The sequence below is a fragment of the Terrapene carolina genome, unplaced genomic scaffold (assembly GCF_002925995.2).
Source record: "Terrapene carolina triunguis isolate 2854851 unplaced genomic scaffold, T_m_triunguis-2.0 Scaffold194, whole genome shotgun sequence".
Taxonomy (NCBI): Eukaryota; Metazoa; Chordata; order Testudines; family Emydidae; genus Terrapene; species Terrapene triunguis.
In genome coordinates this window covers 3,460,360-3,488,355 of record NW_020664545.1, presented here as the reverse complement: position 1 = coordinate 3,488,355, position 27,996 = coordinate 3,460,360, and the positions used below count along the sequence as shown (strand labels likewise).

General features: G+C 61.5%; 1 protein-coding gene across 3 annotated transcripts in view; it reads left to right on the top strand.

Moving 5' to 3' along the window:
• The window catches only part of MAP1S (microtubule associated protein 1S), a 23,480-nt gene extending 2,391 nt beyond the window's left edge, over positions 1 to 21,089 (top strand). For 2 of the 3 annotated variants that reach the window (XM_029912267.1, XM_029912265.1), the window contains exons 2-7: positions 7,035 to 7,136; positions 12,826 to 12,908; positions 13,265 to 13,405; positions 14,559 to 17,922; positions 18,747 to 18,964; positions 19,954 to 21,089. In XM_029912267.1, coding sequence (XP_029768127.1) covers positions 13,346 to 13,405; positions 14,559 to 17,922; positions 18,747 to 18,964; positions 19,954 to 20,109 — 3,798 coding nt within the window. In that variant the 5' untranslated portion in view covers positions 7,035 to 7,136; positions 12,826 to 12,908; positions 13,265 to 13,345 and the 3' untranslated portion in view covers positions 20,110 to 21,089. Of the gene's footprint in view, positions 1 to 5,837; positions 5,859 to 7,034; positions 7,137 to 12,825; positions 12,909 to 13,264; positions 13,406 to 14,558; positions 17,923 to 18,746; positions 18,965 to 19,953 lie in introns of those variants that run through there. The other variant, XM_029912266.1, reaches the window with a different exon arrangement.
• The last annotated feature ends 6,907 nt before the right edge of the window (positions 21,090 to 27,996 follow it).

Sequence of the window (27,996 nt, the reverse complement as noted above, 5' to 3'; positions counted from 1 at the left end):
CCGGGGCTCCCCCATGCACCGGTGCATGCAGCTCCTGTGTCCGGGGCATCTCTCCCCCCCCCGGCTTTCCCGGGGCTCCCCCAAGCAGACGCCTGTGGGAGGCGTTGATACTTCAGACTAGGTGGGGGAAGGGTATGCAAAGTCCCGTTGTGTTGGTCTAGTGCAGCCCTCCCCCCAGTTATTGCTTATGTTTAAAGGGAGTCTCTCCTATGGGGGGGGGGCTGGTTATGGTGTTTTTAACATGGGTGGGGGTGACAGCAGGGCTGTCCCCAGCTGCGTGAATCCTGGACTCTTGTATTGCTTAGTGCTCCCTTTGCCTAGGTGTAATTCCATCCCATTTCCCCCTCTCGACTTCTGGTTGCACCTGGGCACCCTGTGCATGGAGGCCCACGGTGCGGAGCGTAGCAGCAGCAGACAAAGGTTGGGGGTTGCTTTGTTAACGCTGGGCTGGGCTGGGACCTGTTTGCAACTCAAGAAATTAGAGCGGGGCGGGGGAGCATCCGACATGATGGATGGGGCAGCTGGCCCGCGCTGGGCCTCGGGAGAGCCGTCTGCCTGGAGAAGCTTGTCTGGCATCGGGAAGTGCTCTGGAGCGCTGGTCTGTCAGGGTGTGTTCGGGCTTAGTGGGTCAGCGTGGTTTGAGGAAACTGGCAGCTGAAACTAGGAAGGGCTGAGTTGTAATTAACCCTGCTTCAGAGCTTCCTCCAAGGACTTTCAGTGGATCTGCATTTACTGTTCCCGAGCCAGTGATTGAAACCGTCGCCTGGAGCCGGATGTCTGAACGTTGGCTGGCTGCGGGGGTTCCGTGTTCTTAGCCTGGCACTGGCATGAACTGTATTAATGCTGGGGGCTAGAGGTGCTGTGAGCACTGAGCTAGTGTCTCCTTCTGCCGGAGGTGCTTTCAAGGCCTGGAAGGGGCACAAATTTGGAAGTGATCTTTTAAAAAAAACATTCATCCACCATGCGTGAACTGAGTAAGCCGCCTGAGAAGGCTAAAACTGTTACGTTGAGCAAGGTTTGTGCAACTCTGCATTTTCTCCCCCCACCCATCGCTTCTAATACCCTAATCTTGCACCATCTCCCTTTGGTTGGAAGATCGTTAACGGTTCCAAGACTGGGGGATGGTGGAGGAAAAATACCGATGGATTCGTTCCCTATGATGGGCATGAGGCCGGCCTGCTAAGCTGGTTTGTAAATCACTAGACGTGAGGGGAGTGAAACAGGCTGCGTCTCTGTAATCCCCGCACAGTGGCTGTACTGCGGCCTGGGGTTTGTTGATGAGCTGGGGTTAGAATTCCTGACGCATTAGTGGCCTCGGGGAGCAAACCCACTCTCCTGGAGTGGGGAGAGGAGCCCGGTTGGCTAGTGTGACTGGCCAGTGTGGGACAGGAATGAACAGATGGCTGCTGTATAAGGGCGTGCGGTAACTGGGGAGGCAGACGGCAGAGAGACGCAGCGGCTGTCGTTCGCTTTCGGAACAGCGCTTCTAATGCAGCTGATGGCTGTACGTGCTGCCTCTTGAAGAGCAGCCCGGGAAGGTGGCTGCGCTCCCGTAGCCGGAGGGAACGCTCTTCTGTCTGGCTGAGCCTGGCGCGGCTGAGTCACTCCCGCAAGGTGCGTGCCTCCAGGGGAAGCAAGCGTGCACCTGTCTTAAGTGGTGAACATCAAGGAACCTGTAACGTGTTTGGAACCTGAAGGCACGTCTTTGGTGCTGCCTTTAAAGACGCTCCTGACCCCCCTCCGTTAACATCCTGTATGAGGCAGGCATGTCCCAGCCAGGCCTGCAGAGTGGCTCTGTTCTCCCCAGGAGGTGGCTGCCCAGATGTGTGGGAAGCTGCGAAGGACGAGCGGGGGCACATGGACGGGCTTCTCACACGAGAGCGGAGACTGAACCTCGGGCCGTTGTGGCTGCAAAGAAACCGTCAGCATGTGAAGTGTATCGGAGCTTGGGGAGAACCTGAAGCAGCAGCTGAGGAGTGTTCATTTCGCCGGGGGCTGACTCAGAGGCCGTCGACAGTTAAAGCTGTAAGGAAGGGGGCAGAAGGGTCATGGTGAAGATTTCCCCCAGCCGTCTGGGGCAGGGAGTGTGCAGCTATAAACCAAGGTTCATTGAACTCGCAGGGGAGGCTGTGCGAGGGGGAACGCGGATGGCTTCCTTTCCCCGAGGAGCCGCTCGGCGAGCGTCAGGAGTTCGGAAGCCCTGGGATAAAGCAGTCTGTGGGTAGCAGGGGCATCTGATCCTGTTGTCTTCGAGCTGACTCATCGGGAGTGTTCTGGAGCCAGTGACTGGAGGGAGTTGGGCTGTGACCCCTTCTGACCTTTCGTTTTCAAACCCGAATTGGAGAAGGATGTTACTCAGCCAGGGGCGGGGGGTCAACTGAGCCGTCAGCATGTGTCACCGGGTCCCGGTGTCTAGGAAATGCGGCAAATGCCATAGATGCTCTGACTCTGTGCGCCTAATTAAGCCTATTCCGGATCTTAATTATCCTTTACTTAGAGTTTTTCCTAATATCTAACCTAAATCTCCCTTGCTGCAGATTAAGCTCATTACCTCCCGTCCTACCTTCAGTGGACGTGGTGCACAGGTAATCACCATCCTCTTTATAACAGCCCTTAGCCGTCTCCAGAGATGTTATCCGGTCCCCCTTTGTCTTCGGGGCGAGCATACTGGGACCTAGTCTCCCCACCACGCTGCCCCGGGGGCCCTGATCACCCTGCGTCTGACCCACACCTCAGAACTGTCCAAATTGCCCTGGACTCTTCCCCTGCTGGTGTCCTGTCTCCTGCCTGAGCGGGACCAACAGGGTTCCAAAAGCACTAGATAAGTTCATGGAGGATATGTCCATCAATGGCTATTAGCCAGGCTGGGCAGGGACGGTGTCTCTAGCCTCCGTTTGCCAGAAGCTGGGAATGGGCGACAGGATGGATCACTTGATGATTCCCTGTTCTGTTTATTCCCTCTGGGACACCTGGTATTGGCCACTGTCGGCAGACAGGATACTGGGCTAGATGGACCTTTGGTCTGACCCAGTCTGGCAGATCCCCCTCCAGCCAGACCTGTCCTCACTCAGCAAAATCCTCCCAGCGGGTTCTGTTCCCACACTAGAGGGGTGGGGGAGTCTGCTGCTTAGAGCAGGGGTCTGGGAGTCGGGGCCCCTGGGCTGTATTGCTGGCTTTGCCGGGAACTGACCTTCACATCCCAAGTGCATGTCACTGCACATCTGTGCCTCAGTTTCCCTTCAGTGTAATAGTCTCCTATGAAATCATCGACGCTATTTACAAGCCTCGAGACTCAGTTCCGTGGACAGAAGTAGCAGGGACAGGGTTAGGGGCAGGCTCCTGATCTCGTCTCTGTTGCCAGCGCACTGATACCACTCCTGGCTAGCATCGCGTACTGTGCCGGCGGTCCAGCTGTCCCTCTCTTGGCCTGCTGGGCAGTCACCCGGCCCGCAGCCAGTAGCTCTAATGCAAACTTGGGGGGAAGCCTCTTAAGGTACTTAAAAGCCTGGGTGACCCGATTCGTGCTGGCTCTGTTCTTATCTGGCTTGCTGTGGATGTTCCTTTCCGTTTTCCAGGGCCCCGTGATGAGCTCAGCCTCCGGCTGACACACTGCCCTGTCATGCAGGCCTCTCTCCTGACACCAAACAGGAAGCGAGCCACAAAGGGATCGTAGTCAAGTGGTGTGTACAGCCGAGGTGGCGACGGTTCCTGCCACGTTGGGCTGTTGCTACAGTCTGTCGGGGGGGTTTCCTAGCATGTCGGCTGAGTTGACATAGCAGTGGGGAGAGTGTTTTGCTGCTGAGAGTTTTGGGCCGGACGCTGTCCTAGCGAACTCTCCGCTTGGAATTCCGCTGGCGCTCTGCGGCCGAGGCGGCAGAACGCAATGCAGCTGGCTCATCCCCGGCTTGTGCAGGTCTTGGCAGCGTAAGCGCTCATTGGGAAAGGCAGGGCAGTCCTGGTATTGTGCCCCCGAGGGGCCTCTTCAATCGCAGGTGCTGAATGAGGCAGCCTGGCTCTGCTGCCTTGTGCAGGAGATCAGAGCAGTTCCAGTAAGTCTCCGAGCAGTACGGAGCTGGGGGAGAAGAGAGATGGCAGGTCGGCTGGGTTGGTAAGTGCTGAGGTGAGGAACCACGCAGAGCCCAGCTGGATGGGGCCTGGCCTGGCCTGTAGACTCTGCTCGAAGGAGGTGTGGGAGCCACTGCAAACTTCTAGAGCCAGTGCAGAGTGACCCTGCTTTTTTGCAGCAGGATGTGACTTGAGTTTGTTGCAAGAGACCCAGGTTAACCCAGTCAGTGCATGTGAGCAGGGACTAGTCAGTGACTCGAAATGCAGGTGAAGTGACACCCATCGTCACTGAGCTGTACTTAGCCGCAGCTGGTCAGTGCTAGCTTCCCTATACTGGGGGAGGGATAGCTCAGTGGTTTGAGCATTGGGCTGCTAAACCCAGGGTTGTGAGTTCAATCCTTGAGGGGGCCATTTAGGGAACTGGGGTAAAAATCTGTCTGGGGATTGGTCCTGCTTTGAGCAGGGGGTTGGACTAGATACCTCCTGAGGTCCCTTCCAACCCTGAGATTCTATTCTATGATACTGCCCTGGCAGCACCCCTTAGCCCTGCTCAGCAAGGGGGGGGCTCCTGCTTGGTGGCAAAGGCCAAGGACTGAACGGGCCAAGGGCGCTGTGATGTGAACAGCTGTCCCCGGGGAGCTTGCCTGTGAGCACCTGAACCCCTCCCACGGGGGCCACCAAACAGTGCGTGGTAACGATCGAGCCTCTGCTCATCTGGGCCGGGGTTTGCACCTGTGACCCCCAGGAAGGAAACCGAGGGACCATCTGTTTGGGAGAAGGCTGCGAAAGTGACTCCAAGCCTGGAACGCCGCTGTAGCTGGTTGGTCGGGCTGCCTGGCGTCTGGGCCACCCTTGCCACTTGCGTCTCTAGTTCTGGGTTGCGAGGAAGAGTTGGTTTGGGAATCTGGCCCGGGGGCAGCTGCAGGTTAGGGGGCGAGAGGCGCCCTGGGCTGGACTAGAGGGGAGGTCAGTGCAGACATGGAAGAGGCTGTGTCTTGTGCCAGCCAGCCCCGGAGTCTTGTGGCCGTGGGGGGCGGGAGGGAAGGCTAGAAGTGCCTTTGCTCACTACCTCTTTTCTGCCAGACAGGTTCTGCAGAGATACTGTCCCTCCGACTTCACCCCCGTTTCCTTCCCCTCCCTCCCTCGTCGCAGGCCCGTTAAACCAGGACCGCGTTGGAGCCAGGCTGCTAAAGGCCAGGCTCGCTGGGTTGCCCGTTGCTGGGCGTGGGCCCCTTCTCTCTCTGGCGAGGGTTCAGGGCAGCACTCGACTCCACGCTCCCTCGATCGGCACGGGGAGCTCCTGCTCCCTTGGCGCTGCGCTGACCTCCCCTCGTGAGGCTGGGAGCGGCTCTCGCTGCCCTGTCTCTCGCTAGCCCGGCCCCTGCGGGTGTCCGCGGGCGCTTGCCCTTTCCCTTTCCCTGGCCAAGTAGCAGAGGGAAACGGCCTGTTGTTGCCGCAGCCGGAAGCCCTTTCCTCCCCCATGGCCGTTCGCAGTCCCTCAGACGTCCTTGTGTCTGTCCCAGGACACGCCCTGCCAGGCGGGAGGAAGGCTGAGGAACCTGCCGGTCTTCAGCAATTGAGGGGCCAGTGACAGCAGCTTGTGCCCTGGGCTGGGGCAGCGGCGCGGAGCTGTCAGGGCGCCCGGATCACGCTGCATTTTATTGAAGGAACTCTCTTGTCTCCTAGAAGCTGCTCGTGTTTATAGGCCGCGCTTGCAGGGCTGGGTACTAGCCAGAAGAGGCGTGGGCCCTGCCTGGGAAGGCTTGCGCTTGCACGTGGGAATGAGGACAGGGGTGAGGCTGGGGGGAGGTTCAGCACGAGCCTTTAGTGCCACTCCCTCTGTTCAGCCCTGGGGGGCAGGCCTAGCACGGGAGCTGTAGCTTCTAGTCACTTTATCCCCCCCCCCCCCTCGCTTGCAGAAGTGATGGCAACTGCGTCGTATTGCCCAGCGTGCGTCTGCATTACCCCTTCCCCTCCCCGTGCGGTGGTGGTGGGGTGTCTCTGCGTGCACGGCGGGGCCGTTCTATTGCATGCGCTGTAACCTGGGCCTCCGGTCTGTCCCCGAGCCTTGGCTGTGAGCGGCTCGCGTGACCCTGAGGGCTTACGGTGCAGGGTCACGTGCTCCTCCCTACGGTCCATTTTGTGCATTCCCTGTTACTTGCAATGAGGGGCAGCGACCCCTGGGTGAGCTCCCATCCCTGCTGCTTGGGCTGCTAGCTGGCACGGGGCGCGAAGAGCCCTGTAAGGCGGCAGGCTTCTCTCCGGCTGGGGCTGGGTGCAGCGTGCGCTGCTGCCGGAGGCTGTCGCAGGGGCCTGCGGCTGCTCTTCAGCCCTTTCAGCCTGACGCGGATTGTTCCGCGAGGCCGTGCCGTGCCAGGGATTAAAGAGCCTGGGACGGGAGCTTGGTTCCCCCGACTTACCTGACTGGTAACTGATCCTCCCCCCACATGCAGGAGCGCAGACCCCCCACTAGGTGGCTCCCTGCTGACCCATCCCCTCCCAGCATATTCCTCACCTGGGGCGGTTCTGCTGGTCCCGGTTCCCCTTCCCTGGCTGGTCCTGGCCTTGCAGCCGCCTGGGCAAAGGGGGCCCTGGAGGGGACTGCTCCGGGGGCTTCGCTGTCCGTGCTGCTGTAGAGGAATCTGCCCCGCCAGCCAGGCACGTCCGCTCCCTCTCCCCTGGAGCCAGGTTCGCGCAGGGTCCCTGGTGCTTGCATTCCCCAGGGGTGAAGCCCTCGGAGCAGACCGATTGCTCACCCCTGTGCCAAGGCAGCCAAAGGGAGGCAGAAGCCACTGAGGATGAAGTTACTTGCCCAGCCGGGGGAGGGAGGCTGGCGTCACTGCCAAGATCAGCCCTGGGAATCCCTGCAGTGGCTGGTCTCTGAGCCTGGTGCCTCTCCTGGCAGGGGCAGGGCAGGGTGGGCTCTGCACCCCTTTGAGAGCTGCGGGTGCTGATTGTTCTCTCCCCAGGGATCCGCTGCTGGGACATCGACCTCACCTCCTGCAACCTGGACGAGCAGCTGAAGCTGTTTGTGTCCCGGCACTCGGCCACCTTCTCCAGCATCGTGAAAGGTAAGGGCCATCTGCCAGGTCTCTCCCGTCTCCACCTGCCCAGCTGTGCATCCCCTAGCCCTCTGCTGTCGTGGGCTTGGCACCTCGCTGGAGGTGGCTCCCTGCCTGCACGATGCTGCTTTCAGGTCCAGAATTCCCAGGGACTGTCCTGTCCCTGCACTCTGGGACACCCCGGGCTCACCCCGGAGTATTTAAAGGAGCTCTCCAGGCTGCTTGGCCCAGAACTCGCCCTGCTCTGGGGGGAATCTATTGCAGGTCCAACTGACTGTCTGAACGTTGCTGGAGTGAGGCAGCAGCTCGGCTCCGAGCTGGCCCTGCTGTGGGCGGGGGGGAGGAGGTTTCACAAACAGCCCCCCTGCTGTGGAAGCAGCATTGGGAATAACCTGTCTGGGGTACTCCAGTGCCCCCCAGTACTGCAGTATCTGAGCATCCCCCCCCCTCCTGACTGCTCCCTGTGAGGCTGGGGGTGCATAGGACTAGTCCCCTTTGCTCAGGTTTTGGGGGGGGTTGTATGCCACTCAGATCCATGCTGTCTGCCCTTGACAAAGCGCTGGCTACGCCCACCAGGAGCAGATGGCAACGTGCGCCCTGACACATCCAGCGGCAGAAGCAGTGTCTGGGAGCTCGTGTTCTGCTCTGCATCAGCAGAAACCTCGCTTGACCCCCTCCACGCACGCCCCTCCTGGCTCTTAGCAGTGTTTAATTCGTGTTGCAATCCGTATCTCAGCCCAGACTGCAGGGGGAAGCCAGGCCGCCCAGTGAGTTGGAAATAGACAGGGAGGCAGCGCCGTCCTTCCTGCTGTGTGCGGAGGGGTCGCTCCGGGAGCTGCCGGTCGGCTGCAGACCCGGACCTTGCCCTCTCCTGATGGAGTTTTGCTGGGTTGTGCAAACATTTAGCCGGGGCTACAAAGCTGCTTTTGTGCCGAGTTGCTTGCGCTATCCCTCAGCTGATGCCTCTGTCCCGGCCCCTCCAAGCAGACAAACGCGCTGATTCTTCCTGGGGAGCGGCTCGCAGAGGAGTTCCCGGACCGGCGGCCCTCTCCATGCGCCTTCCCGTGAGGCCTTGTCACGCCCAGGCTGGCTCCTGGCTGCGTTGCCCCACTGCCTCCAGCTGCAGTGTCTAGACTCGGGCTGGCCCTCCCAGACTGAGGGACGGGCTTGTTCTGTCTAACTCGCTCGGAGTGGGACATCTTGACTCCAAGTCAAAACCATGCTGTAGCCAGATACTCCTCGGCTCATCTTGTGGTGGGGGGAACCGCTGGTTCACCACATCTGTGCCTAGACACAAGTGTTGGTGGTGGTGAGGGGGGGTGTCTCTGCTGCTCAACTGTGTGGGGTTAACCCACTTTGATACGGCCCCCCTACCCCCTTCTCTAAGGCTCCAGAGCAGGGGGCTCCTTGCATGAGGGTCTGAGCTCTCTGTTGCTTGTCAGGCGTAGCTGGCTCCTGCAGACCATCCCCTTTCCAGGGGTGCTGAAGAGCTCGGGGACCCCGATGGGTGGAGCAGGACGTTGGCCTGGCTGCGCTTCCTCGTGTAACGCCCGGAGGCTGGCGGAGGGGAAGCCAGGCCTTGTGCTCCAGAGTGGGGAGAAGCTTGGCTGTCTGGGGGTGCTAGGCGCTGTACAGACAGAGCAGAGCCCCTTTCCCCAAGGAACTTAGAGAGGCCCCTGTGCCGGTAGCATCCCTCTCCTCTGGCATGGGTAGAGCAGAGGCACCGGTTGGGCTGGGTTCAAACGCTGTCGGCACCAGCTAGTGCTGCTGCTATGGGTAAAACCCTCCCCCAGCCTCGGATACCAATGGGGCGCCGGAGAGAGTGCACGGCCGTGTGCCCCGCGTGGAGCCCAGGGAGAGCTCAGAAGACCAGGGTAGCTCAGATTTCAGCTGCTCACGTGCCGTTCATCAGCACTATTGTCCGTCTCGTGACCTCGACGCAGGGAGAGGTGGCTCGTGGGCTAGCACTGTGCGGTGTCGGTCCGGGAAGAGCAGCTGATCCCGTCCGAGGGGCTGGGGCTGAGCCAGCCGCGCACAGGGGTCCCGGCAGCCTACAGCCCAGGGCAGGGTCTCCTTGCCGGGACTCGAGTGCTGAGGGTTTTACGGGCCTCTCTCCAGAAGTAACCGGCCATCGGAGAGTAGAAACGCCTTCGTTCCCGACCAGCTCAGGCTGCCCTGTGTCTAAGGTAGCTGGGCCGTGGACGCAGGCGCCTGGACGGAGAGCCCTTCCTTGGGCCCGTCTCTGGCAGCGGCTGGCCCTGGATGCGTTGGAGGAAGGTGGAAGAAATACCCTCCTGGGCTGGTGTCCCACATCTGCCTGTGTCTGGCTTGCTCGGGGATCTAATGATCTGGCTTAAGCCCCAAAGCCATGAGGTTAAAATCCCTTCTGATGGTTCTGTCACGGCTCGAGGTGCCTTCGCCTTCCCGGGCTGTGAAATGGGCTCCCTGCAGCCAGCTCTGCGGTCACGGTGCTCTCCCTCCCAGCCAGGCGTCTCCAGCTGGCTCCTCCAGTCGGGCCAGACCAGCCTCCCCGGCTACTTTCCTTTGGGTTCGTTTGTTCACTCTTCTAAACGAGCTCTCTGGAAACTAGGGCGGCTGCGCTCACAGAGGCCGCTTCTGTGCCACGGGGCTGGATGGCTCAGGGGCTTGGTAACCAGATAGGGAGCTGCTGGTTCAAAGGCGGCCCTGGCCAGCAGTAACTGAATCGCTGCTCGCCAGCAGCTGCTCAGTGGCCTTGTGACATGGGTGTGGCGAGGGGTGTCCTGTTCCTGGTCCACGTGCTCCATCAGGCTTCGCTCTGGGGGAGGCCAAGGGTGGAAGGAACCATGGGCTGCTCCGGGGGCCTGCGGCTTCCAGCCCGGCTCAGCTTCTTAGGCCTGGACTGAGCAGTTTTTTGTTCTGATTTAACTGTGGGTTGGGATGTCTCTAAATGGCTAGTGGCCCCAGTACACCGTCCAGGTGCCACGTCCCAGGAAGGCTTAATCCCGTTCCTGTATGGGAATAGCCTCAGGGGTGTGAAACGCCAATACAGCTGCGTTGGCCCTGGGAGCTTGGCCTGGCTTCAGTCGGTCCAGCGTCCTAGTGTCTGAGCCCCGCAGCCCATCCCCCACCCTTGGGAGGCAGGGAAATCGTGCACGCCCGTTGTACAGATGGGGAAAGCGAGGCAGCGACTTGCCCACGGTCAGTCTCTGGCAGAGCAGGGAATTGAACGTGGGTTTCAGAGTCCCAGGCCAGCCCTTAGCGATCCAGCTCCCCCGTTCTGTGGGGTACAGGCCCCCAGACCCCAAGGCACTCAGCCCAGCAGCCAGCTAGCTCACGGAGAGGGAATTTAGCCACCAATGGGCCCAGGCTTGGCAGGCTCGCGAATTCTTCATTCCTGGGTCTGAGCTGCAGTAAACAGCTGGGCTCCCCGGCGTCAACGCCCTAAGGTGCCCTGTGGCCTAATTGTCCCTCTGTTCTTCCTGCCCCCCAGACCGTAAATTGGCCTTCGTGGGCCTGGAGCCCCGTGAGCTGGGGCGTGCGGAGCAGATTGTTAGCAGCTGAGTGGAGCCGCTTTCCTCCGTGCTCTGGGTGTACGCGGGGAGCTGGCTGCGCACCTGGCGTTAAAGCCAATCCGGTTCCCTTCCTGGGGCACTAACGTAGGAGACGTGCCTGGGGTCCCCCGTTGAGCCGCCTCCCCCCGGTTCACTAGGGGGCTGGGCTGCCCGCTCATAGAGCAGTGGGAAAGTCTCCGTTCCTTTCCTCCACACTCAGCCTCGTTTCTCTGCCCCTTTGCTGCCCTCTAGCGATGGGCAGCGCAGCTGTCTGCATTAGATGCCATCTGCATGGTGCCTGACTGCGGGGGGGGGGGGGGGGGGGGGGTATTGGGCTTGTGGGACTGCTCTTGGGAGCCTGCCTGCTCCAGCGAAAGGCACCGGCTCCCCAGGGACGGACGGTCCGAGCTCCGGCGCCGCAGACTAGAAGGCAGGCTGCAGCGTGGTCTGGGGCTGAGAGCAGACAGGGCCCCTGGCCGCAGCATGGCCCAATGGTTGTCCTGCAATGCCCATGATGGGGGGGCAGGGTAACTGGGCCCTGCAAGAGAGCTCCCCGCCTGGGAACGCTGCAGCACAAGCTCCGGTTGGGAGGTGGGGTGAGTTGAGACCCATGCAGCTGCTGGCTGGGAGGGGCTCAGTGCCTTGGACCACCCCCAGCAAATAAAGGTGGAGTCTGCCCCCCCCCTCCCCCCACGCCTGCAGGGAGGAGGTGGGGTTGAGCTGACGGCATCAGGAAAGTAGCTTCAGTCCCCTTGGCTGCCTCGTCCGGGCGCAGAGCAGGAAACGCCAGCGGCCGTGACGCTGCCCTCCAGCTGGGGCTGCACGGGGCCAGCCCTGTGTGGGCCTGGGTCTCGGCTGGCCCGTGACCTTCCTCGCAGAGGGGAGAACAGCTCCGGCGTGCCTAGGGAGAGGGCTCCAAGCGTCTGTTCCCAACCCTGTACTGGACTGGCTGGGCCAAGTCGTCCAGCTGTTCTGGGCCGGGCTGGGCCTGTCGTACGGTGGGGTCGAAAGTTGTGTTTGTAGCTTAAAAACAATCCCTGTCTGGCTCTGGGGGCAGAACATGGGGTGTGGGGGGGGGGTCCCCTCGTGAGCCGAGTCAGCCCCTCTGCTTCCTTCCTTCCTTCTCCGGCAGCGGAAGGGCGGGGGGGCGTCTCGTCCTTCGACTCAGCAGATCTGCTGGCCTCTGTGGTATCCGGGCTCACGGCTCCGCTTCCCGGCCAGCGGGGTCCTGCAGCGGCTGTGAGCCTGGCCTGGCACTCCTGCCTCAGCCTGGCTGAAAGGGGTGGGGAGGCTGGGAAGGGGGCAGCGGGGTCTGCGTATGGGCCTGTGTCCCCTGCCTGAGCAGGCTGCCTGCTGCCAGCACGACTGGTCTTGCCTGGGGATCGCTGGAGCTCGTGCCGGGCAAACTCCCCGTTGTACCTGGGTTCTGCGGTAGCTGCCGGTGCGCCGATCCCGTCCGACACCTCTAGCTTTAGCTGGGATTGTGGGGTGTTCCATCAGGAGTTACGGGTACCCCATTCTCTCATGTTCACCCATCCAGGGGCTGACTTGGATCGCCCCACTTCCCAGGTGGAGAAACTGAGGCACAGACTCAGCACCTTGCTGCAGACTACTCGGAGCCTGTGGCAGAGCCAGGGACCCAGCCCCAAGACCAGCCTTCCTCTGCCCCTCCCTGCGTCCTGCCTGGCAGCCGTCTCTGCATTGCACTGCCTGACAGGTGTCTCCTTAGCCAGCCTTGGCTACTGTCCAGCACAGGCATCTCCCTGAAACCCCACCCAGCTGTGCTCTCCGTGCCTGGGGTCCCAGAGGTGCTGGGGGGGCGGTGCTGTGCCATTGCAGGGGGGAGCAGTGGTGCAGAAGGCAGGCGAACCGTGCACACTCTGAACGGCCGCTTGGGTCAGCCGGGAGCTGCCTGGGGGTCCCTGCTCCGGGCCGGGTTGCGTACGTTGGGGCAGACCGGGCCGGCTGAGTGCTGCATGACATGCTGCCAGTCAGCTGAGCTCCCCTCTGGAGGCTCCTTGCTGCCTGGCCTGTGCCCTGGGCAGCCATCCTCTGGGCAGCTCTCGGGCCAGCCTGGCCCTTCCCTGGGGGAGGTGGGGGCCAAAACCTGGGCGTGACTGGGGGGAGCTGGGCTCTTAACACCAAGGCCTCTTGTTCCCGGGCAGGTCAGCGGACCCTCCACCACCGGGGGGATGTCCTGGAGACACTGGTGCTGCTCAACCCTTCGGATAAGTCTCTGTGCGATGAGGTGAGCAGGTGGGGAGGGAACCGGGGTCCAATGGGGCCCTTACCATGTCGGGGGGGGGGCAAGGAGGTGCAAGAGCACCATGCGGGGATGGAGTGGGGGGGTTGCATTCCCCTCCGTAATCTTCTCGTGTTCTGTCATCCTCCCCCCTCTGTCAGGCCAGGCACCCTGCTGTCTCCCCAGCCCGAGCGCCCCACTCGGAGCAGCCTGCAGTCCAGGTCCCCAGCCCCCAGCGCTTGGTCTCGGCTCCATTGTGTGGCAGCAAAGATCCCCCTCAAGCTGGTGTAGGCCTGGATGGCGGGCCCGAGGGGGCTGGGGGTGGGTGGGGACACCTGAACTCAACCATTCTCCGTCCCCAGCTGCGGAACCTGATCACGGACGTGTCCCAGCACAAGCTGCTGGTGTTCGCTGGGCCCTGCGTGGAGGAGACCGGGGAGCTGATGCTGCAGACGGGCTGCTTCTCTCTGCGGGACTTCATCCAGATCTTCACGGACAAAGAGGTGTGTCCTGGCACAGTGCCCGTGATCCACCCCTTGGCGGCTAACCCTCGTGGCCGTCAGCCCCGGGCCAGGAAACGCCTTCCTTCAGGCAGCTCTGGCTCTCAGCAGGCCTGGGGGAGAGGCCTCTGTGATCCCGTTACTGTCTGATTCGGAGACAGACGCGTGTGTCTCTCCCAGCTCAGGGCTCGTGTGCATTTTCACCTCTGGCTGCTGGAGGAAACGCTGCAGAACCTTGACACGGCGGCTGGCCGTGACGGTGACTCCAGTGTGGGCCCCTCTGGACCCGGGTCACTTTTTTTTCTCACTAGCCCTTTGGATCCTGAGCCCCAGCTGGGCTGGCCGTAAGCTGACTGGATGTGCAGCTCCAGGCACCAGCAGCCCAGCCCTGTGGGAAGGGCGTGGGGCTGGCGGAGTCCGTCTCTCTAGTGGTGCTGATGGAGCAGTTTTCCATGGAGCTGGGTTGCTGCCCCCAGAACTGCCCATATGGGGCCTCTTCACCCCCACCCCCACCATCTAGCAGGTGTCGCAGTAGTTTCAGTCTTGCCGGAAGTCTGGCAAGCTCGGGTCCCCTTGCCGTGCATGGCGAAGGCTTTCCTTCCCCAGCAGCCCTGGAACTGCTCCCCCGTCCCAGGCCCACGCTTCTGCGCGAACGTGGCCTTGCTCAGCTGTAGCGAGCTGTGAATCCCAGCAGCAGCCAGGGCTGCTCAGCTAGGAAGTGGAGGGCAGGGGGGGAATTGGAGGATCAGGTGCGGGGTGGGTGGGCTGCTGCTCTCGGAGTTCATGGGGCACGTTCCCAGGATGCAAAGGGAAGAGTCTGGGCTCGCAGTGATGCGCACCCCACTGCACAGTCATCCGGTAGCACGGACCACAGGGGGAACGATGCTGAGGTAAGCGATGCTGCGGTGTCACGGCCGAGCCTGCTATGGGATGGCAGCCCTCCCAGGGCCTTCCCTGTACTGGTGAAGGAGGGCGGGGAGGGACTGTCCGGTGGCTGCCGACTGGCCTCGCCCCTCTGGGAACTCGTGTCGAAGTCCGGGTCGGAGGTGGAGTGTCTGTCTAGCCACTGGGATGACCTGCCGACAAGGGACGACTCAGCAGCCTGTCGCTGAACTCTGCCATGTGCTGGCATTGACCCTGGCTTGTCTCTCTCTAGGTCGGGGAGATGCTGAGCTCTGCAGACCCTTCGGCCAAGGCCAGCCTGACCGTCAGCTGCCCTGACTTCGGGGAGTGGCAGGACTCCAGCCTGGAGCAGTACAACCTCCAGGACTTCATCGAGCTGCGGATCAACCCGGGCTGCGTGTTGCCGGAGATGGAGGGGCTGCAGGAGTTCGTGGAATACCTCTCGGAGTCCCTGGAGCCGCAGTCCCCCTTCGACCTCCTGGAGCCCCCGACCATGGTGGGCTTCCTGAAGCTCTCCAAGCCCTGCTGCTACGTCTTCCCCGGCGGGAGGGGGGACACGGCCTTCTTTGCCGTCAACGGGTTCAACGTCCTGGTGAACGGGGGCTCCAACCCCAAATCCTCCTTCTGGAAGCTGGTGCGCCACCTGGACCGGATCGACTCCATCCTGGTGACGCACATCGGCACGGACAGCCTGCCGGGGGTCAACAGCCTGCTGCAGAGGAAGGTCGCTGAGCTGGAGGAGGACCCCTCCTCGCAGGGTTCCCAGAGCAACGGGGACTGGGTGAAGAACCTCATCTCCCCCGAGCTGGGAGTCGTGTTCCTCAACGCCTCCGAGAAGCTGAAGGGTATTGAGGGGAACTCCAGGGTGCTGAAGAGCTGTGACGAAGCCAGCCTGACCCTACGCTACCTGGAGAAGCTGGGGGTCAGGCCCAACCTGCTCTGCAGGGACAGCGGCCCCAAGGTGGAGCCCACGGTGCTGTTCCAAAAGATGGGCGTTGGCAGACTGGACATGTACGTGCTGAACCCGGTGCGGGGCAGCAAGGAGCTGGACTACCTGCTGCAGCACTGGTCCGGCGACGGCCACCCCAGCGAGCAGGAGCTGCCCTTGCAGTGCCTGACCTCCGTCTGCGCCCTGCTGGTCTGGCATCCCGCCAGCCCTTTGGAGAAGATCATCCGGGTCCTGTTCCCAGGCTGCACCCCGCAGAGCAGGATCCTGGAGGGGCTGGAGAAGGTGAAGCACCTGGAGTTCTTGAAGCGCCCGGTGGTCACTGAGAAGGACTTGAAGGCGCAGGCCGCTCCCCGTCCCGAGAAGCCGCTCACGCCGAAGAGGGCGGAAAGCAAGGAGAGCCTCAAGTCGGCGTCCAAGGAGAGCCTCCGGTCTGCTTCCAGACTGAGCCTGGTGGAGGCCGGGCCCCCAGCTCCCAAGGAGAAAGCCCTCAAGGCCGAGAAGAAGGAGGTGAAGCCAGCGCCCAAGGAGAAGGCCAGAGGGCCGGGCGAGGTGGCCAAGGCAGGGCCAGAGGAGGAGAGAGCCAAGGACCCCAGAGCCAAGCCCGACTCTTCAGCTGAGAAGCTCAAGCCAGACGTGAGGCTGAAGCTGAGCAAGGAGAAGGCCCCGCCCAAGAAAGAGCCCCTGCCCCAGGAGGCAAGGAAGGAGGAGAAGAGGCCTCTGAAGAAGGAAGATAGCGCCGAGGGGAAGGCGGACGGCAGGAAGGAGGTGAAGGCTGTGAAGAGGGACGGGAAAGCCGAGTCGCTGCGGAAGGATGCCAAGGAGAGCAAGGCTGAGGGGAAGGCCGCAAAGCCCCCTGCCCGCAAACTGCCCGGGCCGGAGCCCCGCAAGCTGGCCCTCAGGACAGGGAGCCTTAAGAAATCCACTCTCAAAAAGGAGCCGGAGAAGCCCAAGGCCAAAGCGGCCAAGGAGGCAGGTGCGGCCAGCAAGGAGCCCCCGAGCCCCGGGGCTGGTGCGTCAGAAGGCTCCAAGTCACTGTCTCTGGAGGCCCTGACGCGGGAGGCGGCGTGGGCAGGCGCTGAGGCTGGGCGGAAGGAGGAGTCGACAGACGAGGGGATCACCACGGCGGAGAGCGAGCTGGAGCCGTCCCCGCTGGAGAACGGGGAGGCTGGGCAGTGCGCCGGCACTGAGGGCCCAGCTGGCTGTGCCGGGCTGGGGCCCACGGACTGCCAGGAGAACGGCATCGACCCGGAGGAGTTGGACAGCCCCCAGCGGTTCCGGTACCTAGAGACCAGCCCGCTCAAAGCCATCTGGCCCCCTTCTCCCCTCGCCAAGACCCCCAAGAGCGACCGCAGCGTGGATTTCGACCTGACGCCCACGGGGCTTCTCAACCACTGCCAGGAGGGTGCCGAGGACCCATGCGGCAGCTCTGAGGAGAAGACCCTGGAGATGATGTCCCCCTCCAGCTCGGGGCCGGCCAGCGCCGGGCACACCCCATTCCACCAGTCCCCGGTGGAGGACGCAGTCATGGTAGAGGAGCCGGCGTCGGGCCCCAACGACAACAAACAGTTAAACTCTTGCCATTCCTCCCACGACAGCTCCAGCTCCTCCCAGGAGAAGCAGGCGGGCTGCCTGTCCCTCAGCCCCTTCAAGGACGAGCTCCCCGATGTCTCGCCCACCATCACCACCCCCTCCCTGCCAGCCGAGGTGGGCTCCCCCCACTCCACCGAGGTGGACGAGTCGCTGTCGGTCTCCTTCGAGCAGGTGCTGCCCCCGGTGAGTGAGTCGCCCCAAGAGGAGCTGAACCGGCCGCAGGGGGGCGGGCTGACCCCGGAGTCAGACGCCTCGGTGGGCAAAGGCGGGCTGTCCCTGCCCCTCCGGCCCTGCCACCACGCCCAGCGGCTGGACAGCGACGGGGCAGACGGGCTGCGCCGGCACGGGCGTCGCTCCGACTCCCCCCACGATGTGGACCTGTGTCTGGTATCGCCCTGCGAGTTTGAGCACCCCAAGTCCGAGCGCCCCCCCTCCCTCAATGTCAGCCCCCGGGACCTGTCCAATGACAGCGACCTCTCCCAGGAGCTGGCCAAGCCCCTGGCCCAGAGGAGAGGCCAGAGGAGCCAGGGCCGCCGGCTGCAGCCACTGCCGGGTGCCGAGACGCCCCCCACCTCTGGGAGCGAGTCCCTCCCCACGCTCTCCGACTCGGACATCCCTCCTGCCACCGAGGACTGCCCCTCCATCACGGCCGACGGCGGGCTGGACTCGGACGAGGAGTCGGAGCCCCTGGCCCGGGGCCCTTCCCGGGCCAGAGACCCTCCTCCAGGCCCCCTGAAAGACCCCTGCCCCCTCCCTGCCCAGCCTGGCATCTGCATGGTGGATCCGGAGGCCCTGCCCACGGAGCAGGCCCGTGCGGGGAAGAAGGAGCCTGCCGGCAAGGTGAAGAGGACTCCCTCCCGCCTGGGCTCGGCCCCCATGTCCCAGAAGGCCGAAACCCCCAAACACTCGACCCTGGGCAGCAAGGCCAGAGGCCCCGCGGGCTCAGCAGACAAGACCAGGACGCTTCCCCTAGCCAAGGGCCCGCGCCTCGGGGCTGGCGGGGACACCAGAGCTTCGCTCACGAGCCGCGGCGCTGGGGCCAGGCCGCTCTCGGGAGCCGGCAGATCATCTCCCGCAGGTAACTGGGAGTGGGGATGGGGTGTAGAGTCCAGCTGATCCCAGGCCAGGAGCAGGGCCTGTCACTCCCATGCTAACCCAGCCCCAGGCCGGGGAGGGGGGTGGAGGATGTATGGGGCCTTGCAGCCCAGGGTGCTCTGTGGCCTGTGGAAGGAGTTGGGTTGGTGTTGGTGCCCATGGCGCCACCAGAGTTCCCACGTACCAGGTGGGAGCTGCTCTGGTTCCGGGGGAGTGCACCACGGAGATGGGGCTGGCCCAGATGCTGGCTCCTTCGGGGCTGAGTTGAAGCACGTGAGCCTGGCAGTGAGGGGGGCCTTGGCCAGCTGTTGCCTGGGCGGTCTGGATCCTGGGAGATCCTGCAGCGCGTAGGAACTGAAAGGCTGCTGAGCCCGAGTCCCACGTGACTCGGACCCCGGATGTGTGGATTCCAGAAGAGCCTCTTGCTGTATTGCAGATCCAGCCTCCTAGCCCAGGGAGCCAGTGACCGTCCCTAATAGCAAAGGGAGCGAGAGGCTGGATTTAAAATCGAGTTAAAGCTCCAGTAAAGAGCGCCCCAGCAGCTGAGCAGGTGTACGAGAGGGAACCTGGGATTCTGGATCGAAGGTGTCCAGTGACTGGCCATTGTTGGGTGTCCCAATGGGAGATGCCTGGGCGGGCACTCAGTACTGGGCACAAATTGAGCCCTTCTGCGGTGTCCGAAATCAAGGCTCCCAAAAATCACTGATCATGCTCCAGTAGTGGGGCCCTCGTGTACCAGGCCGCCTGGCGTTCCCTGCTGGAGCCCCGGCCCTGTGTCTAAAAGGCCCCCCCGTCTTGCAATTTCAGGCTCCAAAGCCCTTTCTCCCCCCGAGCCGCCGATCTACTTGGACCTGGCCTACATCCCCGGCTCCTGGAGCGCCAGGACGGTGGACGAGGAGTTCTTCCGGCGGATCCGCTCCCTCTGCTACGTCATCAGCGGAGACGACCATGTCAAAGAGGGCGTCATGCGACCCATCCTGGACGCGCTGCTGTCGGGCAAACATCACTGGGGGAGCGATGTCCAGGTGGGGCTCGGCGGGACGACAGCAGGGGGCAGCATGGCGTACAGCCAGGCAGGCATGGGGGGGCCGCGCTGGGGTCTCAGGTAACCATATCCCTGCCCCATGCTCCACCCCCGAGCCCTCCGCTGTGGTGGGGGTTTTCTGCCTCCTGCCTGGAGCAGAAGCCAGGAGTGCTGTGGATGCTGCTGGGCTCCTTCCCCGCAGAGTCCTGTGAGGAGAACCTGCTCCCCCTGCTGGCCGGATCCAAGCAGTCCCTGGTGTGTATCATTTGGGGCGTCCGGCTCAGCTGTGGGGGGAGGAGGGAATCGGCAGAGGCCACCAAGGAGCTGGACTCCGGCCTGGTCCGAACAGCGGAGTTATGCCGGCGTAGCTGTCGGCGAGGAGTGGGGGGGAATCGCCCCCTGCCAGAGCAGCTACCCCGACAATCCCGCAGCGCAGAGGCCCTTGGGGGACAGCTGTGTCTGTCGGCTCGGTGGGGGCTCGGCCGCGTAGCCGTGGCTTGGAGCAGGGGTAGCTGGGTTTTCCTGAGGCAGGAGGGGCCCTGACCTTTGAACTGTGAACTCTGACCTCACCTGGCGGATGGTCACTGGTGTGCCTCAGTGTCCCTGTTTGGCACAAGTGGTGGCGGCTGGGGGCAGGGCGGCTCTGAGCTGGCACGTGGTGAGGCTCTGTGTCCGTATTTCGAGGAAGGCAGAACTTCCCCTCGCTCCGGCCTCCGTCTGCCCCACCAGCGTGTTTGTAACACAGCACCGCCCCCTCCCCAGTTGAGATCAGAGCCCCGTGGGCCGGGCGCTGCACAGATGCACCCCAAAGAGCTGGGGTCTGGAATAGACGGGACAAAGGGTGGGAGGGGAAACCAGCAGAGAGGTGACATGCCCTCAGCAGGGCAGTTGCAGAACCTGGAAATAGAAGCCAGGTGCCCTGGCTCCATCAGGGCCAGACCCACTAGACCCTGCTGCCTCTGAGTGACTGTATCAAATTGGTCTCCTCAGGTGACCCTGATCCCAACCTTTGATTCGCTGGTGATGCACGAATGGTACCAGGAAACCCACGAGCGCCAGCAGGAGCTGGGCATCACGGTGCTGGGCAGCAACAGTACGGTGGCCATGCAGGACGAGACCTTCCCAGCGTGCAAAGTGGAGTTCTGAAGGCGGCCCGCGTTAACCCTTTCCAGCCAGACTTGGAGGAAGTGCTTTGGACCTTGCAGAGGGGAGATTGCAACCCACAGGAAGCGTGGGGGGGAGGGCTTCCCCCTGCAGGACTTGGTGATTGGGAAGAGGCACTGTAAGATTGGAATGAGCTCTCCATGGCCGCTCCCTGCAGGAGGGGAGGAGTGGGAAGGAATCTCCCCTGGACTGGAAAGGGTTACGCTGAGCACTCCTCTCCCGTCTTGTGCGCCACAGTCACTCACCGTCTGGTTATTGCATGCACACAGGCCCCAGCCTCGTGCTCTGCATCCCCATGTGGGGGGCTGGATCGCAGATTGGCAGGGTCTGTAATCCCCATTGCTGGGCTGGGGGCCGAAGCCTGCTACGGGATAACTGCTCCTCACCGCCCTCCCCAGCCCAGCCACTACCCCCAGCCTCTGCGTAGGGACAGGCACAGCCCTTTTCTCTTTGCCCTAGTGATGGGAGCAGGGGACCACTCCGCCTTCCCTGATGTCAAGCAGGTACCTTACCTCGGTCAGGTGATGCAGCAAGGGCCACCTCACCGCAGTATCGCCCCAGGGCTCCTATGGGCAGCCTGAGCTGGGGCTCCGATCGCTGGTGGCATCCAGTCGCTTCCCTGCTGTGGGACTGCCCGGTGGAGTCCCAGCCTCTGGCTGACGGCACAAGTGAAACGAGTTTGCGAGTCATACACCCCAGTGATGCCACTGCCAGCTTGGCCATGTGCCAGGAAGGGGGGCTGCTATACTGGGAGGTAGTGTGGGGGGCTGTATCCCAGTTTACTACCCTTCCCCCAGCTGCTATTAGTTTTGGGGGGCACAAAAAGGAGTTTAAAGTCTCAACTGTCCTGTTGCTCCTGCAGAGATGCCAGATTCCCAGGTAGACACAATCTCTCTGCCCCAGATTAAGGGAGGTTGGAGTGGAGGGTGTGGGGGGTTTGGAAGCTGAAATTTGTGGGGGGATGAGGGAGGCTGGACTGGGCTGAAGGCTTCCTGCATTCCAAAGCAGTGGAGCCTGGAGTGGGTGCTCCCTGGGTGGGGTGCAGAACTGTGCCCCCCCCCCATGCTAGAGCTTTCCCATGCCAGCCCAGCCTCCCTCGCCTGGTGGGGGTGGTTGGGCTGGCAACCCCAGCCCTGCCCCACCTCATGTTGGACCTCAGAAGCACTAATGTTGCTGTAAATGTTTTAAAGCCAAATTTCATGAGCCGTTTGAAAGTTCATATGAAGCGTGATCGCTGGGAGCAATGAGGGCTGGGGGGGGGGGGTGAGTGTCTCCCGGGGAGGAGGGGAATTGTAGTTGTCTCATGACCCCCCCTCCCCCCTTCTCCAATCCCTATGTCAAAACTGACTGGGGGGGGACGGAGGGACTCCCGACTTCCACTAACCTCCCCCTTCTGCAAACCCTGCCGCTTCTGTCTCCCACGCCCTGCATCCCTGCTGCTGACCCCAGCCCTCTGCATAGGCCAAGCAGATCTCTGGGGGCACCGCTGGGCATGAAACCTGCCGGGGGCCTGAATCCCCAGCCACGTTCCAGCTTCTCCACGGCTTTCGCCTCTTTCTTTTTCTCTAACTCATCTTGAAGAACAAGTTTGGGGAGAGAATGTGACACTAACCTGTTCTGTAAGTTTGCAACTTACCTTTTTTTGTAATTTTTTTTTTTAAATGAAGAAAAAAACCAAAACTGTTACACACAGAAGGTTCTTATTTATCTGATGGCCACTGTGAGGCACCAGTATGCCCCCCAGGCGAGCTGCTGGGAAGGGGGGGCTCCCCAGGCCCCCTCAGATTTCATCCCCTCTTGTATCCATGGCAGAAGGGTTTAATCCTGTTCTCAGTACTCGCCTGGCTGGCCTTGGAGGCCATTTTACATTTGATTGTATTGTACTACGTGTCTAGGAGATGTTTGGGGGGTGGGTGGGGAAAGGGGAATTGAATGTTTCACCTTTTAGTGCTTTATATATTTTCTTAGCTAGAAGATGTTTTTAAAGTGGGGGTGAGGGAGGGAGCTCAGAGCTTGACCCACCTCCTCATGGCTCAAAACCTGGGGGTGTGGGGGGTGGTAGCCACCTGTTTCTCCGCCCCCTTGTGACTCTTCTCCCAGGCCAGGGCAGTGGGTGGGTTTGCTAGAGGTTTAGGCACCAACACACGCCACGATGTTGCACACACGATGTGATGGTTTGGTAAATGTATTGAACAAGCATTAAAGAGACACTAGCCCAACAAATCGCCGTGTGCTCTGTGGCTTCCTAGCAGGGCTGGGCGGCCTTGGTTCCAACTGCACCACAAGTGGGAGGCAGTGGGGTTTGCAGGGGTTCTTGGAGCAAGACCTAGGGGCGGCCAGTGAAAGTTCAGGGGCTGATCTGCCCAAGAACTCAAACTGGTGCAACAGGCCACAGCTGTTCACACAGGCTTTTGCACCAGTTTTCATCGATGTAAATTCCTGCCTCAGGCTATGGGGGTGCAGCTCTCACATCACCAGGCCCCCCGCACTGGGCGAAGCCTGGGAAGTGCAGACATCAAGCTGGGGCCTTCAGGCCAGACCCTGGTGGAATTGGCCTGTGCTTCGCAGCCTTGGCAGAGGGGGACGATGGATTGAATTAGCCTTGGCAACTGCCCTCTGATCTAACTATTCCAAGCCACAAGGTGAGGACCCTGGGTAGGGCCAGGGCTGGGTAAGCACCGCTAACAGCAGCCTGTACCATGCAGCTGCCGGAGATAGCTGTGGTCATTGGTGCTAGACTCACCCTGGGTACTTCTACAGTGAAAATGCTACAGCTCCACTGCTGTACCACTCCGTGTATCTGCTCACTACAGGAAGCAACAGAGGGTCCTGTGGCACCTTTAAGACGAACAAGTGCCACAGGACCCTCTGTTGCTTTTTCAGATTCAGACTAACACGGCTACCCCTCTGATACTTGCTCGCTACAGGGGTTCTCTTCCCTGTAAACTAACCCACCTCCCCAAGGGGCAGGAGCTAGGCTGCTGGCAGGCTTCTTTCATCAGCGGAGCGCTGTCTACACCAGGGCATAGTTGTGGATTCCCCCCCCCATGCCTTGAGGCTGCGTCTCCACCAGCGCTCGAGGTGTAACTCCCGGCTTGGTGGTGAGAGCGCGCTAAACCCCGCAGTGTCATACTGCTGGGGCCTGTGCTGGCAGGGGCCAGCCACCCTGTCTGTGCCTAGGGTTCAGCCGGTCGCACTGGGGGCTACCCCTGCCCAGCCGTTTGTGCTGCAACGGCTCAGCTGTTTTCAGCAGGTTAGTGCTGATGTGGCTGGAACTTGCACCTCCTGCTCCCGGGGAGATGGATCTTCGCGGCTACACCCGGAGCTCCCTTTGGCAGGACAGCCCCTCGTGGTGAGGGAGGTAGCTGCTCACTGATCCTATGAGAAGAGTAGATCCTGGATGGGAGGGCTGGTGGGAGGAGCTGCCTGTATTCAGCATTTCCCGCTGTCCCTCCTCCCTGGCATTACCAGGTTCTCCATTGCTAGGCAGGGCCGCAATTGCTGTGGCTCCAGGAGGAGGGGCTGCCTCTGCATCCCTTGCTGGAGGCTGGCCGGGCACTGCCCTGCACCCCCGGCTCTCGGCGAGCAGGGGCCAGGCGGGTGGGCGTCTTTGCTGGGACCCTTGTGTCCCAGCAGCAGTGTGATGCTGCAGCCAGCCCCCTACTCCTCTTTCAGCTCAAGCGAACTCCCCTCACCTTCCCCCTGGGAGCTGCCCGTGGAGTGAATCTCCAGTAGCAAGGGGCATTGACTAACCGAGGGGCCAGGCCCACTGAGCTGCTCGCGAAGACCGGCCGTGATGGGCGGGAGGCCTAGCGCTTCCACGGACCTGCCCCAGGTGGGCGTTGTCCCCCCCCCATCCTAGTGTGGCTGCCAGGAACCAAGCAGGGCTGTACTGTCAAGCTGCCCTCCCCACGTACTGTACACGGGGCTCTGCCTTGCATGCGCCATGAGCGCTGCCTGCTGAGGAGGCTGCCCCAAGGCCCTGGCGCTGGGCAGGTTGGGGGTGGGGCACAGGCCCTTCCATGGGTTTGGGGTGGAGGGGGATGGAAATCACTGACTCGGCGTTGGTTTGGTTTTTTGTTTTTTTTTAAAGCCGAGCGAAATCAGGCCCTGGGAAGCATGAGGCCTGTGCCTGTGCCGGTGCGTTGCCATTGGCTACGTAGCCAGGGATGGGGTGAGGAGTTGCCATGGCAACTGGCTGGGAAACTTCTGAAGCTGAGATCCCTGCATTTGGGGAGGAGGGGGGGTGGGGGTGCCTGGCCTGCAGCTGTAACCACTTCCCTCCCCAGTAATGGGGGGTGAGGGTGGGGGCTTTAGGCCCAAGACACAGAGCAGGGCATGCTCCCTGTAGCCCTGTTCCTGCTTCAGTTGTGGGGGGGATTTCTGGGGTGGGGAGCGGGGCTGGGGGCAGGAGCAAGAGGGACGGGGGTTTGGCCTGGGGGGAGTGAGGGAGGAACGGAGTGTGATGTTCAGGGACTGGCACATTTATAAGGTCTTGGGGGTATCTGTGCCTGCCTGGCCCTGCCATTCCTGCACCCCCGGCTACCGCTGCTGGGGCAAGAGACAGCCACTCCACGGATGCTGAGGAGTCCCGTAGGGCCCTGGCTGTGCTCGGAAGTGGGAGTGCCCCATAGCGGCAGGGGCCGGGGGCTCAGAGCTGACTGGTTGGGCATTGCTCAGCCCTGTTAACCCGGTCTGCTAGGCCACGCCAGCCCCTTCTCTCGTCCATCCACCCAGCCACTGGTGGAGCAGAGAGGGGCTGCCGGCCAGGCACTGTCCTAGCATGCTGGCTCTTGGCCCGGCACTGTCCTAGCATGCTGGCTCTTGGCCCGGCTTCTCCTGTGTCTGTTCAGCTGGGGCAGGACCTGCAGCCAGCGAGGTGGGGGTGAAGCAGAGGGATGCCCTACCCTGCAGCCTTCACCCAGCTCTATGGAAGGGGAGAGGGTTTGAATCCTGCCTTCGAGTGGGCCTGCGCCTCCGAGCTCCTGCGCTCAGGCCCAGTTTCAGAAGCAGCCATGTTTCCGGTGCCCAACTTCAGAGCTGGTTCTTGGAGGGGCTGAGCCCCAGGTAAGCCTCAAGGCCCTGAGCGGGAGCTGTGGGTGCTCAGCTTTGGGTGCTCAGCTCTGCTGTGAATCGGGTCCAAAGGTGGTGCTCCAGCTGTGGGTGTTTTAAGTGGCATGCAGCCCTGGGCACCTGGCTCCTAGGTCTCTGCTCCAGCCACCAGCACAAGGGAAGAGGTTGGGTCTGGGTTTTACCCCCCCTCCTAGCGAATCCTGAGCGTGGGGTACGTGGGGCTGTGCTGACCCCCGTAACCAAATTGCCTCTGTGCTGCGTAGAGACCAGCTGGCGTCCACCTGAGCTACAATTCAGTCTGGCTGCTCGGCGGGGGCTAGAAGCCCCTCACCTGCACTAGCTGGGGTAGGCGGGCAGCTGGGGGATGAGTCGACCCCTCTGTGCTGCTCGCTGGAACCAAGGCTTGTCCAGATCAGCCAGATAAGAGCCGGCCAGGCAGCTTCCCAGGGGCCAGAGTGCTCCCGCCATGGGCAGGGGCAGCCCGAGGCGCCTACAACTCTCACGTGCATTGATAAGAGCAGGCCAGGATCTACAAAGCAATCCCCCAGCTGTTCCCACTGTCTGGCCCTGGGCTTCAGGCTGGGCCCTTTGCCCGCTGCAGCAGTGGGCAAGGCTGCTAATCCAGTCTTGGGGAGGCAGGCGTGGGAACCATGCTTCCTTGGGAGGCCAGGGCTCCATGCCAGCTTCTGGCAGGGCGTGCTGTGAGACCTGGGCTTGGTAGGTGTGTCCCCGAGATTCAGCAAGGCACCTCCCTGCCTTTATCTCCAGCCACCTGCTGTTAGCGCCCCAGCCCTGGGCCGGAGATGGCCACTCCCCAGCGGGTTGGATTGGGTTACGCCTTGCACAGAGCAGCTCCCAGCTGAGCCCGGCTCAGTCTGGCCCAAACCACTGAGGCCAGGGGTAAGGGAGGGAGCAGCCTCCCAGCAGGTCAGTGGGTCCCCCCACAGCTCACTAAGGTCTTGGGTCCCAGCTTGAGTCCATGTGGTCCGTCCCCAGCAGGACCATCCCTGCTCCAACCCTCCTCTCTGCAGCAGCCTCTCTGCAACTATTCTCTGTCCTTGCTGTCTCTCTTCTCCCCCACAGCCCTTCCTCGAACCCTCTCTCCACCGAGTGCTCCGGGAGGCAGGATTTTCGCCCAGGATTCGGCTGGGAGGGAAGCGAAAAGCTGTCGGATAGACGGGCGCCAGCTGAGCCGACCGGCCCAGTTTTAACCATCGGTTGGAATGACACCTCTTTAAACCCAGGGGCCTCCTTCACCACGGCCTGGGGCAGCCCTGAACGCCAGTGCAAAGTGGGGGTGAAACGCTTCCCGGCTGGCTGGGCGGGGTGGGAGATTCACTTCCTCATGGGACTGACAACATGAGGTGCTGGGAGCTGTGAAAATGGCCCCCCCCCCCCCTTCCCTGACTCCAGGGCTCAGCTGCTGCTCCCAGCTGCACCCTGTAACCCTGCAGAGAGCAGAGATGAACCCAGCGTCTTGGTGGCAGTTGCACCACCTGGATGTTAAAGAAGGGGAGGCAGCAACATTTGGGTGAACTCTGACCTCCCTGTGACCCCTCCAAAATGAACCAAGTCTTTACAAAGAAACCCCAGCTCCTTCCCCTTTGCTCCTTAGCATTGGGCTTGTGTGGAACAGGGGTTCTCACACTGCATTGCACCACAAGCCCCTTCTGACAACAGAAATTACTACACAGCCCCAGAAGCGGGGACGGGAGCCTGAGCCTGCCCGAGCCCTGATGCCCCAGGTGGGGGGCCCTGCTGCCCAGGACAGGGGGGCCCAAAGCCTGAGCCCCACTGCCCCACACTGGGGGGGGCAAAGCCTGTAACCCTCGGGCTGTAGCGTCAGCCCTGGGTGCTGGGGCTCAGGCTTCAGCTTCGGCCCCAGGAAGTCTAACACCAGCTCTGGGGACCCCATTAACATGGGGTCACGAACCACCGTTTGAGAACTGCTGGTGCGGAATGTGCAAGAGAACCAGCACCGGCTTGCTTCTGTGGGTGAAAACGGGCTCACAATTTGGGAGGGAAAAGGGGTCCATTTAAAAGGGTTTTTAAATGAGCTGGGTTTTTTTCCTGCATCAGACTTTAAAAAAAGAAATAAACCCCACGTACCTCAAAGTAGCAAAGAATCCAGCTTTGAGAGCTTGTTTGAAAGAATGTTTTCCATAAGCCCACCCCATGGGCCGGCTCCTCAGTGTTGCCAGCTCTCACAATTTGATGCGATATTGGGTGATTTTCTTAAAGCCCCAGCTCCTGGAGTCAGGAGAATATAGGATTAACTCAGCTTTCATTAAGAAGGAAATTTGCCATGTTGTAGTAGACTTCTTGTTCCAGGATATGAAAGAGACAAGGTGGGTGAAGGAATATCTTTTATTGACTCACTTCTGTTGGTGAAAGAGAAGCTTTCAAGCTTGCATGGAGCTCTTCTTCAGGTCTGGGAGCTCTGTGGAGCTTGAAATCTTATCTCTTTCACGCACAGAAGTTGGTGCAATAAAAGGTATTACCTCATCCACCTTGTCTCTCGCATTAAAAAATAAGGAAGTTTCTAACCCTTCTGCTTGCAGAGAAAAACTTGCCCCTGAGTGTGGCCCTGAAGGCTCAGAAATCAGAAGGCAAAGAAGATGACTCCAATGTGTCATGTTTTGATAAACTCTCATGATTTTAAAGTCACTGTCACAATTTTGGGGGTGTCTGACCCAGAGTTTTGCATGCTCAGGCCCGGCCATACAGAGCTCCACTGTGGAAGAAGATCGGTGCAGAAATGTTGTTCAGTGACTTGCCTAACAGGAAAACCTGACG